Here is a 17514-nt window from a genome sequence, read left to right as displayed (position 1 = left end):
AAAGCATGATGTAGATTTAATGAGCACTATTAGCATACCTAAGACTGTCAATTCCATAAGACCCGTGAAAAAGGTTTTTAAAATATCTCAAAAATTGCATTATTGCGAGGAATGCTGTTTTCCCAATGTTTCCGCTTAACGTGAACGCAACATTCGGTGGATTTCCCATGATTCCGAGCGGTAAGAACGAACCAGGCGCGGACGTTAAAAAATAATGGCAGACCAGTGTGACACTTTACAACCAATATTGAACTCAGATGAGACAGAAGGTTCGTCCACTGTCCACAGCAAAGACGGCAGAATAAAGCGGAGACTCTCCTTTGCCTCAGAGAAGAACAGCAGGACCGCCGAGGAGTCCAGTATGACATGTAGACTACTTAGCTTACAGAGTGTGTCCGACGGTTCAAATTCATACCGACTCTCGTCAGAAATAGATGAACGCCGAACAGACTTAATCAAAATAAGTTTAGAATCAAATAATGGCACTGATGTTAAAGGTGTGCCTCGGGAAGAGCACAGTGTGCCCAATACAGAAGAAAAGGAAAACTCTTCTGAGCTTCCAGATATTCAAGGTACGCCTTTAAACTCCATGTCTATTCTGCATTCTGTTAATTTTAGAATTTTCTTTAGTTACCAGCTATATATAGGGTGATATAGTACTTAGGAAAATAAATAAGCACTGCAGGCCTATTTGTTTCTGTAAGGAAACAGAAATTAATTTATGTCAATTTGTTTATCAAACAATTCTAAAATATGTTTTTCTTAAACAGCCCCTACTTCTAGAGTTTCTACACTGCTTATTATACAGTATTTTTATGGTGAAGCTGCACAATATGTTTAATTGTAGTATAAATTCTTTGCAATGTCACAAGGTGGCATTTTGATATTTAATTCTTCAGGCCAGTAATATAAATACCCTGTTAAATTTCCTTTATTGTCCAAGATACCCAACCTTGCTGTAGATTTTTTTAAGGCTGAAAATATTATGGGCAGGCTGAGGTTTCTCTGGAGCCATTTTATAAGCTTAAATTGTTATCACATACAGTAGGACTATTGAAATGTCATTCTCCATTATCTTTCCCATTTTGAAGAGTGGTGACATTTGTGCTGTGACATTTATACCCCAGGCTTACAAGAACTCAAAGAAACTCATCAATATTTTGAGGCAGAGCCACTTAAAATGTGAAGTCACAAAATATACTATTTCTCTGTAAGGATGATATCCTGGTTCTGTTCAGGCAAAACGGAAACAGAAGAGACTTCTGGTCCAGATGTCAGAAAGGACACCAACTTTGAGGAACAAGATGCTGAGGTGGTGAGAAAAGCTCAGGAAGAAGGCTGCGTGGACGTGGTCTTCCCCGGCGCCGTGACCCAGGACGGCTGCTACCGTTTCGTCAGCGAGATCCTCAAGTGCATCCTCTATCAGAGACAGCAGCTGCCCATGACGTATGACCAGCTGGTTTACTCCCAGAAAAAGCTGCAAACTTCAAAGCAGGTTTTTGGAAGCTGTCTTGGAGCTGTTTTTCTTTCAAAGTATTGTTGATTTTAAAGAAACTTATTGCTTGGAACTATTTTGCTTTTCAGGAAAGAGGCGCAGTGACTCGAAGGCCATTGCATTCTGCGGATCTGGATCTGCGCAAATGTCACCAAACTCTTCAGGAGCTGGAGGAGCTTCTGCAGCAGCTGGAGGTGCTTTTTTCTATGAGCAGAGTACCCAGAGTTTTACTGTTGATGGGTGGCTCACTCATTCTTCCTAAAGAAATGTATGAGGTCAACATGGAGGCCCTGGGCCTGGCTACTGGGGATCAGTCTCTCAGAGCCTCCTCCTGCTTGAGGCAGCTCTTCCGCACTCTCTTTGTTGCTGACTTGTTGTCTGACAACAATCCTGTTCGCCTGATGCCCACCACGGTCCTGGCACTGGCTCACAGGGAATGTGGCGTTGGTTGGTTCCGACCTAAACTACAGTTTAAAGTCCCAACTAGAGTGAAAATTAAAATCATTACTCTGTCTACGGAGGGGCATGCAGCCAAGGGGGAAGACTGGCAGGATTATGTGTGGTTTCAGGCTCCCACGGCTATTAAGGGCTTCACCAACTGACCCAGTTCATTCACCAAATTTAGAATTTTACATATTTTAAAGTTTTCTGTTTTTAGAACATATAAATTTAAATGAATTGATTTGCTCAAATGTGTAAAGGGATCCTTTTAAAGTCTATAATTCAGTTAATATTTCTTGAAGAGACATTATTGCAGTTTTGAAAGCATCTGAATTATTGTTTATATTTATAAAGCCTTTTCTTTCATACATATTAAACACAGTGACACACTCGACTCCTTAGTGCAATATACTTTTACTGAACATAGCTTGAAAGGTTTATTGCTTTTTTTACATTCTGAGGGAAATCTGAATGTGCAAGCATGTTTACATGTACTGAACCATTAGCAATTTTAATTATAACAAGCAAAATGTTGCATGGAAGAAAAATAAAATCTGTTTTCTGTATTTGTGGAGCTTAATATGTTGATTGTTAAATAAACCATACAACTGCTTTATTCAGAACACATTCAGCGGTTCAGAGATTTTCTACTGCTTTGGCAAATTGGATGACATCGTTGGCCAGGAGCCGGGGCTCCTCCAATGCGGGAAAGTGTCCGCCTCGGGGCATGAAGGTGTAGGAGACTATGTTCTGGTACCGGATCTGTGCCCAGGATTTGGGGCAGTGCAGGAGCTCCTGGGGGAAAGCAGCCAGTCCAGTGGGCACAAATATCCCCGTTCTAAAACATGTGATTATTACACTTATTAGAGACAATTCTGGTCACATTTGGATAATGGTAAAAAAAAACAACTCTTACTTAGCGTCAATCCTGTTATTAGGGTTGCTGCTGAAGTTCTCTTTGTAGAACCGCATGGAGGAGATGATTGAGCCTGTGGTCCAGTAGATCATGACATTCGTCAAAAGATCATCCAGGCTGAATTTTCTGTTCAAAAGCCACAAACTGATTAGCTAGACACTGAGATGATGCCTGGGATTAAAAATCTGAAGTGCAATTAGTTCCATCCAATTAAATATGCTTTAAAACCACCTCTATCATGACACTTTTCTCATATTGTGTTTGAAAATAGCTCAAGCTCAGGCAGATTGGATTGAAAGCATCTCTGCACAGAAAGTTTACCACAGATTTTCAGATGCCTTTAGCTCTGGGCTTTGACTAGGCATTTTTAATCCATGAAATGGTTTAAAATACATGTACAATCAGCCTGTTTGATAATACCTATTATAGATTTGTGTTGGTCTATTATAAAAACTTAGAATTTATGATCCTAATATGGCAAACATTTGTTGGGTTTGAATATTGTTGCCAGACAATGCAAATGCACAGAAATTTTAATAAAATAAGCAAATAATACAAATAAATCCCAGGTGTGACTGTCTTACATTTTGAAACTGTTCTGATTAAAGTTGGTTTAAATGTCAAAATAGAACCAATTACCCTTTGCCACACTGTCAATAAAAGCTCATTTGCAGAAAAATTAGCTTTAGTAAAACCAGACTCATTATATGTTTAGCTATCAGAGGTCCATAATTTTATTACAGTAGTTGGGGATGTCAGGAATTTTTTTGTAAACTTGAAGGAAAATAGAGACAAGGAGTGAATGCTATTCAAAACAAAACGCATTTCACTGTTTTACCTCTCCAGCCCACCGTCCTCCAGATCCCTGTTCTTCATGTGAGTCCAGGTGGAGAACTTTTCCAGAATGTAGGCTGCCAAGGCCACAGGCGAGTCATTCAGTCCACGTCCTGCACAAGAATACAATTGTAATAAGAGGTAATGGGAAAAGCTATTTAAACAGCAGGCTGCACTCTCTAGTAGCTTTAACCTGTCTTTATAGTATTTAGCTAGATATTTTTGTACGTTCTCACCAGCTGTGTCAGGTTTAGTTGCCTGAATGTGAAGGTAGCCAGATTCCTTCAGCATCTCCCACACATTCTTCTGAAAGAAAGGGAACAGCCTGCGAACGTCTTCCTGGCTAAAGCCGACCAGGAAGGGAAGGTAAGGCCCGATGATTATGGAGAGTAACACTTTGAAACCCCTATTTGACATGCACATGTTTAGGTGGAGCCCTTTAACACAGCTGGAACAGAAAAAACAAATATAAGTTAGTGTCACCCCAAGACAGTCACGCCTATGGTCCCAATGTCCAAATGATGTCCAGCCAAATGATACAATGTCTGCTGTGAAAATTCCACTAAAATGATGATGTGCTTTTTCTGATACTGTTTTTCACTTACTCAGGCCTCATCTGAGCCATGTTTGTGGTGATGAGCGAGCCCCAGTCTCCTCCTTGTAGGTAAAACTGGGAGAAACCCAGGCGCTCCATGAGTGTGAGGAAAATCCGAGCAGCAGCCAGACTGTTAAATCCTTTAACAAATACAACACAAAATTATTTAACTTTTATGTTTTTTTTCACATTCTGTCATGTTAGACCTACAAACTTTGTTTCTTTTTTTCAAAACATGCAAAAACGCTGTGAGAAGAAAAGCATTATGCTGTGAGGAGAGGAGACAGGCAAACTTATTGAAGTTGAAGGGCAGATAGATCGAACTCAGTATAGGAATATTGGAACAAAACCTGTTACAGTTGCTCAAACAACTTTTCTTCTTTAATTTATTAAAAACTAAAGAAAAAAACTTCTGTCGAGGACATAAGACAAGAAGAATCCAAAGACAGGAAATAAACCATATAAAGGAAGTCAAGGTTAGCTACAACTCCAAAACAAAGGCAGAATCCAAAAACAGCAAATAGGTCATACTAACGATAAAGTTAGACACAACACCAAAACAAAGAGGATAGTTTCCCCAAACATCACTGACCATCTGCAAGTATCCACCATTTCCACCCTCTCGAATACCCAGAAATCCAACAACTTCGAATATCCAGAAAACCCTAGCACCTCATTTCCAACCACTACATATGACATACAAACATCCACCAAGGCCTTTCAACTATCATCAGCCTGTCACCTCAGACACCACAATCATTCATATCTTCAACTGGCGTGTTCTGAGTCAAGGATGTCAGTTTTATCTGACCTGAGAAACAGCTGAGGCCGAGTTTACAGGAATCCTCTTCGATTCAGGTCATGACTATCAGAAGAGAAAGAATAGCTAGATTACATAAACACAATTTATTGTTGCACTTCAGTGCCATTTCATGTAAAAGACAAAGTCAACCCAGTAAATAAAGGAAAGAAAAAATACTTCTTACCCAGTAGTTTTACTCTTAAACACAATCTTAATTTTCTACAATTAACTGAAACTAGGGAAGGCCGAGATAGCATGAATTATATATCTGATAGAAACTACTCATGACCTGGAATCCACAACCTTAATGTTGGCCCCGCAGGTTTTTAGAAAGAATTTTAGTTGTGTTACACCTAACATATTGCAGACAGTAAATACTTCCTTCCATCTTCAGTTCAGAGACCCAGAGGTGAATGTCAGAAATTCCTCCTCTGGGGACAATCTATCATTCTCTGGGCTCTGAAGTTGTACCCAGGCCAGAAGGGATTCATCCCTCCAGTGAGTTCTCAGTCTTTACCAAAATGTCCTAACAGCGGGCTGTGCTTGAAAAACTTATAAGGGAACAACATCAAATGTCCAAACCAACTAAACTGACTCATTTCAATTGGAAGGAGCCATGACTCCACTGACAGCTCTCCCTGGATGATGAAGATCCTCACCCTATCTCTAAGAGTACAAACCAAATGTAGTTTGGCAGTCTGGATAAAATAGGGCTCAGAAAAACTGGGGCATGCTTTATTTTTAATAGACTAGATTATTCTAATAGGCTTTGCAGCTCATCAAAAAATGCTGGTACCAGATACCAGACAAACACCAGTACAATATATCTCCTTACTCCTGAAGTATGGGTATAAAGTCCTGAATTGGTATCAGAATTGCTCGTCAGGAATGCCGAAAGCCCTTATCTCACCAGAAACCAGCAAACTCAAGGGACCAGAGCTAAAGAGATCCTAAATTTAGTTTCCATGCTCCTCCGCACTGGAACAAACTCCCTTAAAATCTGAAATGAAATCAGAAACTACTGGTAATATTAAAGCAGGACTTTTCTGTTAAGTTCCACTTTAGCATGTTATCGCTATTTATTTGTTCCAAATTACCATTTGCAGCTCATTTGTATAGATTGTATTTATGATAGCTTTCTTTTTGCTTTTTCTATAGTAATTGAATTGGCCTGTGCATAAATGGTGGAACATAAATAAACTTGCTTTTCCTAAAATTATCTACCTTTCTTATGAGGGGCTTCTGAGAAGCCGTAGCCAGGTATGGAAGGGATTACAACCTCAAACGCAAATCCGCCATGGTTCTGTGTGAGAAGTGGAAGAATCTTGTAGAACTCATAGAAGGAGCCAGGCCAGCCGTGAACAAGCATGAGCGGCAGAGCCTTCTGGTCCCCACTCTGTAGTGGGCGCACATGGATGAAGTGCACGTCCAATCCTGCACAACAACAAAAGATATAAAACAGATTTTAACAAATAGAAAGTTAAGCCAGCTGCTGTTCATTATGTAGCGGTGAATACCTTCTATTTTGGTTTTGAAGTGCGGATACTTGTTCAGCATTGCCACTTGCTTTTTCCAGTCAAACATATTTCTCCAATAAGAAACCACCTTCTTAAGGTAAGTGGAATTGAAGCCATACTGAAAGCCACTGTCTTCTAAAGGGTCAGTGAACCGGGTTTTGTCAATGCGTTCATGGAGATCCTGGTAAACAAAATCATAACTGAGCCCTGTACATAAAACAATGCCTTGTAAAAATGTTCTCAACCCATGAACTTTCTCCCATTTTCTCATTTTAACTCCACATTTTACTAGGATTTTGTGATGGGTAGTAGTGTAAAATTGTGAGGAAGGAAAAGTATTACACGTTTTCTAAAAGTTGGTGTAAGCCAAACTACCTCAATCTCTTCATCTGACGTTTCCACTGTAAAGGGGTATATTTTTTGATCCTCTAAGAGTGGTTTTTCTCCTGCTCCCCACCATCCCTCACCAACAGGGATGGTTCTCATTTTGCTGCTTCTCTGCATTGCATAGGTCAGGATTCCACCTGCTGCAGCTGCTGCCACAGCACACCCAATAAGGAGCTGCTGTTGTGCAACATCCAGCCCAAAGAACGTGTCCCTGCAAAGTTTGAAAGAAAAATGGTTGAAATGCAGGTAAAGATTAGTACACTTATACTTTGTACAATTTGTGATTTTAGAGCACATACTTCAAAAGTTGCAGTCTCTGCATTGTGCAGCTCAAAACGTGAACACTCGCACGGGTTGCTTTATGCTAATGGGATAAAGGTCGAGAAAGTTTAATTTCCAGTGCAACAGCTTTAAAAGTTTCGAACTCCACGTGTGCTTTGACAAACCTTGTTTATCGCGTTTTTCCACCTCCTGATGAGATGGTGTTCACGCTTCTAACGTCAGAAAGCCAAAACAAACCTTGGGAGATTATCCGTTTATCCAAACGCGGTTAGATCTCGGTGAGCTCCTGGAAGGAAAGAAGAAAACACTAGGCGGGTTGGTCCTGCAAAGAATGTTTATTGATAGCGTGGTGCGTCACTCCTCTACTAATCTGTGAGCGATATCGTCACTTTTCGTTTATAAAGAGCAGACTGCTATACACAATCAAACAGCGTCCAAGTTGGACTTTTCTCCCTCCGAGTAAGCAGTTTAACCTTAAAGGAGGAAGATGTGGAAGATTGTTGTTCCAATTTTTGCGACTATTTTCGCCGCTGGGCAGTGCGGCCTACTTGGGGGATGGCAAAATGTCGACATCCAGAATGAGGATTTCCTAAATGCGTTGAATTACGCCCTCGCCCAACACAACAAAGGCAACCAAGCAGATATATTCGTCCACAAGGTGGTTCAAATCGTCTCCGCACAGGTTCAGGTGAGTGTCGCAAACTGTGTTGCCCAGCGACAGACTGGCGACCTGTTCAGAGTGTACCCCGCCTCTCGCCCGAAAGAGATAGGCACCAGCACGCCTTCCAACCGCACCAGCGACAAGGATGAACAGAAAATAGATGGATGGATAATATCTTTTTGTATAGTTAGATTAAGTGTAGTTTTGATCTGACTAAAGTGCGTATTTTAAGTTATTCGGTATTTTATGTATTCGAATAAATGTAACTTTATATTTAAGCATTTTGGCGACATCCTGTCTTTGCACTCCATGTAAATACTTTTCTGACAATAAAAAGTGCACAATGGTTTACATTATGCTAGAATTAATTGGAAATTGGAATTTGCAACTGGCAGTTTCTGGGTAAACTAACTGTAGCTTTAGTATTTAGCTTTTCAAGTAAATTATGTATGCGTGCTGTATGACTGCAAACATATATGATATGTTTTTAATAAACTGGATCTATATGATTCCTCTTCTTCTCCATAACAGGTGGTCGCAGGAGCAAACTACAAGATTGTTGTGAAATTGGGACGGACAAACTGCCAGAAAGGCGAAGCAGACACAGGATGTACTGTCTACATAGACCCAGCTAAGGCTCAGGTAATTATATTACATTATTAAAGAGATGTTGTAAACTTTAGAGATGAAAATGTTAATTATATTCCTATTTCCCTCTCGGACGTAACAAATACAATGAAGTGTTGTATATAAAAACTGTGACATGATATCATTTGTGTTAAAAAATAACACTCTGGAACCAAATGCATCTAATGTTTGTATGCATAAGTTATTGTATAATGGCATGCTACTGTAATTGTATTCTGGTCTTTCTTTTTCAGATTTACCAGTGCACATTCACAGTGTGGAGCTGCCCATGGCTCAATGACATTCAGGTCACGGAAAAGAAGTGCTTGAAACCTTAACTTAACTCACTGTGAAATACAGTATATGCTGCTTTTAACAGTGTAAACATCTTTCCTTCCTCTGTGTGCTGTTTTCACAACTATGAATGCTGTAATGCAACATAAAGTTGACAAGTTGCCAGAATAAAATTGTTTAATGACTTGGTAAAAAATGCAAATTAAAAAAATAAAGTAAATTTGACTTATCAAAATCTGTCTTTGTGATTAATAATAATAATACCTGTGAGGTGAGCAAGATATAGAACATATTTTTGGCTGATAATTCATCTGCGTGAAGCAAGTTGTGGTAATTGGTCCAGCTAAGTCTTTTGTTTAATTTTTTGAAGTGTGGATGCTTGTTGGAGCACTGTTGCCTTGCAGCAAAAGGTTCTGCATTCAAATCCTGTTCTGGGATCTTTCTGCACAGAGTTTGTATTTTCTGAGTGAACAAATGTCTCTTGGGCAATACTGCCTTAATCATAAGTTTGATAATAATTGTGGTGTGATTTCAGGCCCTATAGTCATTCTTTGTAGAACGACTTTTCACTGCAATTACATCTCTAAGGCATTAGGTGGCATGCGTCTACTAAATTTCCTATTAATTCATGTCCTTGTGCTAAGGTCTCTCTATCAGTGAATATCCTTTGTTTAAATGAGTCCATGTAACTTTAGTTGGCTGATCGAATCAGGGTATTTGTCCTGCTATAAGTTTAAACCTGGACCCGACCGCAAGTCTTGTGAAACCTGTAGTTCTGATGAATACTGTCTTCAAGACTACAGGCATCCCTTGAAGAAATAAAACTGGATAAAATTACATTTTCTGTTTTTACATTCAGAAAAGACCAGAGCATTAAGAAAAAAAACAAGATGCCCAGTCAACCATTTGTGACAGAGGACAGAGTAAGTGATTAATAAAATAAAATTAAATGTTCTATGAAGAAAATGCATTCATCCCTATTTGTGGTCACCTCCAGATAGGTAAGAAACTAAAGTATTGCCAGGCCCAATGTAACTTGAATAAAGGGAACTAAAATGGAGGCAACATAAACATAATAGCAACTATGATAGTAGGTATACTTAGGATAGTAGAGACTTCTCTCTGGGTACTTCCAAATCTCAAAAACATGTTGACTGCAAAGAACAGACTGTCTGTTAGCCCTTAGAGACTTTTGACCACTGGAGATAAGCTCTGGCCTCAATGCTTGACAGCTGATTGATTGGATGATTCCTCTGTTAAAATATAAATAGCCCCATCACTTCTACTTTCAAAGAGCAGGCAGAAAGCATCAAAGCTTCTTGTTCTGAGCCTTTTCTCAGTTTCACCTTCGGAAAAAGGATGTGGAAGGTTATTGTTCCTTTTTTTGCCGCTCTTTTGGCCTTTGGCTTTTGTCAGATGATCGCTGGTGGCTTGCAAAAGATAGAAAATGCAGAGAACGATGAGGGGTTCCAGAGAGCTTTGCAGTTTGCCGTTGTCCAACACAACAATGGGACCAATGACACGGTCCTCTACCAGGTCCTTAAGGTGGTCTCAGCTGAGCGTCAGGTCGGTATTGTTATACAGATTTAAATGTTCACTATTCACTCAAGACCTACTGTTAGCATCAAATGTAGATACTTGACACAGTTAGGGGCCAGATGTCATATATTAAAATATTTAATTTTAACTCATTAATAATGTTTTTGTGAGTAACAAATATGATAAATATATGTTAACATTGTTTTTTGTCTGTCTTTGATGTTTCACTTTTGATGAGAGTTTTTTCATTGTGTAACAATAAGCTAGATTTTCTTTGTCTTTGCTGCCTCTTCTAAAGGTGGTAGCTGGGACCAGTTACACAATGACTGTGATTTTGGGGCGAACCAACTGTGAGAAGGAGGCACCAGCAAATAACTGTACTGTCCACAAAGAGCCTGGATTCGCTCAGGTAAATACACTAGATAATAAAAAACTGACTTTAGTATTTAAGACAAAGAATCTCGCATAAAACACCAACTCTGTTAAACTAACATTGTCTAATGTTGAATTGTAGGCACTCCTTTAAACTACTAATAAGTAATGTTTGTCTGGATAAATGACCATGTATTCTCAGTTTTATTGACATATTTTGTGGGTTTTCTCTTTCAGCCTTACCAGTGCAAATTCAGAGTGTGGAGTCGCCCATGGCTTAATGATACCCAGCTGACCAAAGAGGAATGCGGTGAACTCACTTCACAATGAAAAACATTTTTCTTCTGAAGATCTACAAAGTGATACTATCTTGACAGGCTCTCAAAATTCCTTCACTAAATGCTACTTTCAAACTCTATTGAATTTTTCTGCAATACGAACAAAGGTTTTACTATAAAAGTATTCATTAGAACACAAAAATAAAAAATTTAAACTTCCATGAATATGTTTGTGTTTCTGATATTTATTTTAAATTTGCTGCAGATGTGTTCTGTGTGTTATGTGTTCCGAAACATGCCTTATAGAATGGGAATTTATTTGAATGCCCAAGATAAAATGGTGAATTATTTGGTCAGTAATTTGTAGTATGAAAGGCAACATTAAAATTTGCTGTTTCATTTGATTTATGGTGACCTCTTGAGGGTTCAATGTTGACTTTGGTTCCATGCAAATGAAGCAAAGGTCTAAAGGATTGGATTCTCTACAAATATTTGGATATTTGTGTACCCCAGCGCCTAAGAATTTGGTAAAAACAGTTACAGGAAAGGGGTTGATAAACAATCACAATTACATAAAGAGTGCATGAAAAAGTATCCAAAAGATCATTTGTTTACCTGATCATGTGAACACATGAAAAGTAGGATTTTACAACATTGTAAAGTTGAAGTAAAAACACACGTTGCTCAAAATGTTTCACAAAAAAGCAGATGTTCTTCGTCTTATGTTGAAGATGTTCATCATGAAAGCATCTTTATAAGATTAAGAACATCTCCATTTCATGGGGAAGTTCTTCATCTTATGTTCAACATGGGGTAGGAAGGATAGGATGTTCTTCGGCTTATGTTGAAGATGTTCAACATAAGAACATCTTATAAGTTCAACATCTTCTGTTGAACAGAGGATATTTTTCATCATGTTTTGAGAATACTCAGCATAAGAACATCTTCATGAGATGAACATCATCTTGTGAAAATGTTCTGCTTCTTATGTTCAATACCTTATGTTGAAAATCTCATAACTATGCAACACATTCTCATTCCCGACTCGTCATATATTGACAAGTTGGGACGCCTTCTGACCATGCGTCACATATTGATGAACAGAACATAAGAGGTGATGTTAAATTGTTCACAAAATCAAGCCACATTTTGTTTTGTTGTAACAAGAAGTATTTTTATAATTCAATTCCTTAAAAAAAAATATAAAGGAATGAACCGCTGACAAAAAATTCCAAATTGTTGACCTTTTATTCCCTTCCAGTATAAATAATTCAGAAGTAATTACTCCACATTTATATAATTACAATACTACAATACTGTTTCTTGTCTTTTTTTGTATTGTATAACAGAATATGTGATAAAAATTAATTAAATTGAGTTCAATTGATAAATAACAGATTATTTTAACATGCAAAATAGATGTCGGATTTAAAATTCAATTAATTTTCTTTATTTTGGGGCTTTTGTTAGGGTGGGTCATTTTTGACCTGTAGGACAAGGGGAGTAAACAGAATGTTAGGATCTCACGACGGTTAAGAGTCATAAAGATACAATTTTTTGTTGTGCTATTAAATTTACAGATGGTATTGTGTGTCCGGGCTCTTTGAATCACTATGATTAATTTCAGAGAGTAGTGGATTGGTGGTGGATGGCCACCACATCCCAACACGACTGTGAAGTCAGCAAGGAGGTGGTGGAGTCATTAACTTTTACTATCATTAACTTTGTGTTTCCTTTTTGTTTCTTTTTTTCTGGCTTGGTGTTTCAAATTCAGTTTATTTATTTTCATCCTACAAATTTTACAACTGGTTCCACTAGAGAAGGTAGTACCTTTTTACTTTTAGCTTAACACTGAAAGTAGTCATAGAACAATGTTTCTGTGGTTTTTTTGCAATCCTCAACCAGAAAGGTGAGAGAGGTGAACATCCATAAAGGCAACAAAAACAGACATTAAGTTAAGTAATACCAACGTGTATGTTAATTGACTGCAAAGTCCAGACTGCCTGTTAGTCCTGTGAGTGTGTGTGCATGTTTACTTGTCTCAGAAATGGACCGTTGACTGCTAGAGATAAACTCCAGCCCCCCAGCTAGACAGCTAATTGATTATTGATCGGATGATTCCTCTGCTAATGTATAAATGGTTGTACAACTTCTTTAAAAGAGCAGCCAGAAAGCACCAAAGGTTTACTTCTTGTTCTGAGATATTAGGCAGTTTCACCTACAGACCAAATATGTGGAAGGTAATCTTTCCATTTATTGGCACTCTTTTAGCCTTTGGGTTGTGTCAGGTGATACTTGGAGGCAAGAAGAAGATAGAAAAGGCAGATAATGATGGCTTCTAGAGCAGTTTCATATTTTGTGGCTAACTTTAATTTATCATCAGTATTTTATGTTGTCGAACAAAATTGATAATTCTCCCCTCTTTACTCTGATCTGCCTAAATAAAATTCTATTTCCAAAATGTCAAAACATGACTTGTGAAGTAAAATTAATCCTACACATCCTCCTCCCAGTTTTGCCTCCTTTTAGGGCCTTTTTGCACCAGGGTCTGGTCAGGCTAGTCTGACTCCTTTTGGCCCGCCACTATCGTACCCTGACCTTAGTTGTGTTTGAGCAGTGTGCCACCTTAAAAAAGAGCAGGGGTTGTCAAATCAAAAACAGGCCAATCTGTATCTCACAACATTAAATTTCTGACATAGAAGAACAACATCAGAAGAATAACAGAGGTTACACATTAAAATGTAATCAAAGACATATATGCATATATGCATACATATAAACCACACAAAGCCATTCAAAGTTCAAATGTTACTTTATTGAAAACAATTTAGATTTTCTTTTGTTAATGAATCCTTTCATAGTGATACATTTGTTTTGTACTGCACAATACAGATCTTTGTTGAGGTTCAAAAGTCTGAAAGTTGTTTGGCAGCATTGACCGAAATTACCTTGAGAGGGTGTAACTGTTTGCAAATATTTCAGAGGAAAGAGTTTTTCATTCTGTAGTACGTTCAATACTGTCACATTTAGCTAATATTAGCTGGGTATCATTAAGCCATGGGCGACTCCACACTTCAAATTTGCACCGGAGGTGCTGAAAAAGAAAGAGTGCAAAATTTAAATAAAACAGAGAATACATGTACATTCATCCAGACAAACATTAATTGCTACTGCTTTTAAGGAGTATCTATGATGACATATTTTACAATGTTAACTTATCAATAATTGGTGTTTGAGACTTCTGTCTTTAAATATCATAATTTAATGTCAGGTTTTTATGATCCAGTCTAATTACCTTAGCGAATCCTGGCTCATTGTTAATGCCACAATTATCTGCTGGTGCCTCCTTCTCACAGTTGGTTCTTCCCAAAATCACAGTCATGATGTATTTGAGCCCACCTACCACCTTTCAGGAGAGACAGACGAGATTGCTATTCACAAAGACTTGATGTAGTTAATGGGTTCAAATGAAATCTTTTAATATGGGACGTCTGGCCCCTATTGTGTCAAATGTTTTTATTTATTTCTAATAGTAGGTCTTGATTCAACACTGAACTAAGAAATATCTACAACATACTGACCTGAACCTCAGCTGAAACCACCTTAACAACCTGGTAGAGGACCGTGTCATTGGTGCCATTGTTGTGTTGGACTACAGCAAACTTCAACGCTGTCTGAAACATCTCATCGTTTTCTGCATCTTCTATCTTATTTATGCCCCCAGGAAGACAAGATAACCCGACAAAAAGAGCGGCCAGAAAAGGAAAAATAGCCTTCCACATCTTTGCTTCAGAAGTGAAACTAGGAATGGACCTCTGAAGCTCTCTGCCTTCTCTTTTAAGTCATAAATCGTGTTATTGTTTATTGATTAACAGATATGACACGTCTGTCAGACATCCAATGAACAATCAAAGAGCTGTCAAACAAGCAGGTTTTCACTTATCTCCAACGGTCAACAAGTGAGAGTGGAAATCCACCTTGGACAGGTTGAAAGTCCATCACAGAGACTTTCAACCTCTGTGATGTGTGCAAACATGCACACATAAGTATCTGTGCATACTTATGCACACACACACATGCACACACACACACACAAATCTAGAGGTAATCTGGAGTGACCAGTGGACAAAATATATAGTACATGTTTCTATAAGTTTGGAGTCCCCAGAGAGAACCTCCAAAAGCAAGAGGGTTTTTTAAGTACCTCATCCAACCAATAGATGTAACTAGTTTTTTTTAGTTCCTAAGTTTTTGTACAATATAAGTTTTAAGGGTTAATATGACCTCATAAAAATAAATATCAAACACTAGTTTTGAACAACGAATTTTTTGCAAAATATACTACATTCTAAAACAATGAATTAATGAAATCCTCAAAACATAGAAACCACAAATGTTAACAGAAGAAAAATAATTAAAGTACAAATAATAACAAATCAAGAAATTTAAATAAAATGATCATAAACAATTCAAAAAAGAGTAAGAGGAAGCCAAGTTTACTAAATTCTATCCTTAGTATTTCCATCATGAATATTTGAAATATTTACACCTATATTTATCTTCTATGCCATAATTATCCTGTTTACACTGTGGTGGAAACTTATTAAAAATTAACATCTCCTGATCATTAGATAAAATAAGATAAATCTTTATTGTCATTGTCACAAGAACAACGAATGATATATGGAATGCTTGTGAACTCTAACCAAAAGAACTATTTGGGTTACATGTACAAGTTGTTTTCTACAGCTGCATCTGAACCAGACTGCCTCACCCCTTGTTTTTAATTCTTTATCCTTGGTATAAGACTCATGTGTTGTCTCTGCCTGGCAGAGCTTTTCATCCAGACCTGCTTCATCATTGATTGTCCTACAAGCTCTCTGTATTGTGCATAATATATGAATAAACCTGATTGAGTGATTTCACATGACAGTGCTTGGGTGTTTTTTCCACAACACCCAATATATGTCATAATTATTCTCTATAATAAACATATTTGTAGGTATATAATTAACTCTTTGTGATAGAATCACCATTTACATTTATGTCTATTGCAAAGCTGTACTTTAGTGAGATATACATATTTTAATGAAGATTCTCGATCATTAAGCACATGGCCATTTCTTGTTTCTAGAATTATGTCAATGTATATGTAAGCTGAACATGACAGTGAGGGTGCTTGCAGTTTTAACCCTCAGAATGTGCATAATGCAATATTTTTATACCTTTACTGTTTAACTGTTTTGATGTGTGTGTAAATAAAATAACATCCTGGAAAGAGACAGAGATTTAGATAAAATATGACAAGAAAATACTATGAAAAGAAGTTGAGTACATGTAGAACAAGAAATGCAAGGAAAGGTTAGATAGGCCATAGGGTAAGATAGGAGCAGATTGAATAAAAACCATTTCTCCAAGTTAATGTCTCAGTACACTGCACTTCTTTAACACACAACATAAATAGACCATGTTACTGTTATTGTGCTTGCATAATCACGTAACCAAAGGCACTCCTGTGTACTTTTTTAATTCACTGTTCATATATTTTGGATTATTCATCGGCTCATTTTCCTGTAAGTGTGTCATCAAGTTCTGGTAAGGATTGGGTTATACAAATATTTGAGGGTAATGAAACACTTTAGACCTTTGTTTCATTTGCACAAACCAAAAATCAGCATTGACCGCTCAGGAGGTCACCAGCAAACTAATGAACTAGCAATGTTTGAAGTGAGAGGTCCATTGGTTATTTAATACTTTTGAGGAAGAAATATACTTGTATATCCAATAAGGTTCCTGAGAAGGTACTGTAGTGGATTCTAATTCATTTCACTTTAGGAATAAAACAAATATTTAAAACTTCCTCATCATTATTTAATACTAAACCTAGTAAGTGTAAGTGTTTACCTGACGAGGTCATCACCTCAAAGTAAACAACTCCATGTGGACAACTTACTATGTGTTAGTCCACTGCAAAGGGTGGAGACATTGCTGTTTCCTATGTCTTTTAAAGCTCTTTTCTACCTCATACATACACTGTTTTAAGGCACAATTCTCTGTCCACATTTATTTTGCTGTTGTAAAAAAGAGCATTCACTCAGAAAATTCCCAGTCACCTTGTCAGTCTTTTACACATTTGAAATGATTAAACCTCCAAGAAAGTCAGAATTCTGAGGGGTGAAAAGTCTCCAATTTTTGTTATTTAGTGGCCCGTAATTTTATTCTGTAGACATGAACTGGAAAATGTAACAAAAACAGACACTTTCAGGGAATCTTTGAATCTTGATTTCTACAGAAAAGCTAGATTGCTATGGACTGAGAGTGAACCCTCCAAAAAGAACATATTCAAGCTTGCCTGAAATGTTCTCCTAAAACTGGTTTGATGTTCAAACCTGCACAGTGCACTACAGATAAAACAGCCAGACAACTGAAGTTTAGGCACAGCTGGGTGTTTCAACAGGAAGTGATCTCAAAGTA

The 17514-nt window shown here is 37.7% G+C and overlaps 5 protein-coding genes across 5 annotated transcripts; 3 read left to right on the top strand and 2 right to left on the bottom strand.

The window, feature by feature from the left end:
* Positions 1-106: 106 nt before the first annotated feature.
* Positions 107-2563, top strand: LOC122842947 (MAD2L1 binding protein). The gene is made up of 3 exons (XM_044137264.1): positions 107-572; positions 1239-1495; positions 1585-2563. The coding sequence occupies exons 1-3, from the start codon at positions 215-217 to the stop codon at positions 2095-2097; spliced, it is 1128 nt and encodes a 375-aa protein (XP_043993199.1). The 5' UTR covers positions 107-214; the 3' UTR covers positions 2098-2563.
* ephx5 (epoxide hydrolase 5) lies at positions 2335-7575 on the bottom strand. Its single transcript, XM_044137263.1, has 10 exons — positions 7434-7575; positions 7287-7351; positions 6976-7198; positions 6601-6781; positions 6308-6517; positions 4292-4421; positions 3923-4134; positions 3691-3799; positions 2853-2978; positions 2335-2774 (listed from the first exon to the last, which is right to left on the bottom strand). Exons 2-10 carry the CDS (start codon positions 7307-7309, stop codon positions 2573-2575), a joined length of 1416 nt encoding a protein of 471 aa, XP_043993198.1. The 5' UTR covers positions 7310-7351; positions 7434-7575; the 3' UTR covers positions 2335-2572.
* Positions 7576-7756: 181 nt separating this feature from the next.
* On the top strand, positions 7757-9086 carry LOC122842949 (cystatin-like). Its single transcript, XM_044137266.1, has 3 exons — positions 7757-7957; positions 8462-8572; positions 8812-9086. Exons 1-3 carry the CDS (start codon positions 7757-7759, stop codon positions 8893-8895), a joined length of 396 nt encoding a protein of 131 aa, XP_043993201.1. The 3' UTR covers positions 8896-9086.
* Positions 9087-10126: 1040 nt separating this feature from the next.
* Positions 10127-11265, top strand: LOC122842948 (cystatin-like). The gene is made up of 3 exons (XM_044137265.1): positions 10127-10417; positions 10689-10799; positions 11000-11265. Exons 1-3 carry the CDS (start codon positions 10211-10213, stop codon positions 11090-11092), a joined length of 411 nt encoding a protein of 136 aa, XP_043993200.1. The 5' UTR covers positions 10127-10210; the 3' UTR covers positions 11093-11265.
* A 2568-nt stretch (positions 11266-13833) lies between these two features.
* Positions 13834-14905, bottom strand: LOC122842945 (cystatin-like). Its single transcript, XM_044137262.1, has 3 exons — positions 14622-14905; positions 14336-14446; positions 13834-14134 (listed from the first exon to the last, which is right to left on the bottom strand). The coding sequence occupies exons 1-3, from the start codon at positions 14820-14822 to the stop codon at positions 14036-14038; spliced, it is 411 nt and encodes a 136-aa protein (XP_043993197.1). The 5' UTR covers positions 14823-14905; the 3' UTR covers positions 13834-14035.
* Between the last annotated feature and the right edge of the window lie 2609 nt (positions 14906-17514).

This window comes from Gambusia affinis, linkage group LG13, assembly GCF_019740435.1.
Source record: "Gambusia affinis linkage group LG13, SWU_Gaff_1.0, whole genome shotgun sequence".
Classification (NCBI taxonomy): Eukaryota; Metazoa; Chordata; class Actinopteri; order Cyprinodontiformes; family Poeciliidae; genus Gambusia; species Gambusia affinis.
Note: the sequence above shows the minus strand (reverse complement) of the source record. Positions and strands in the feature narration are given on the sequence as shown.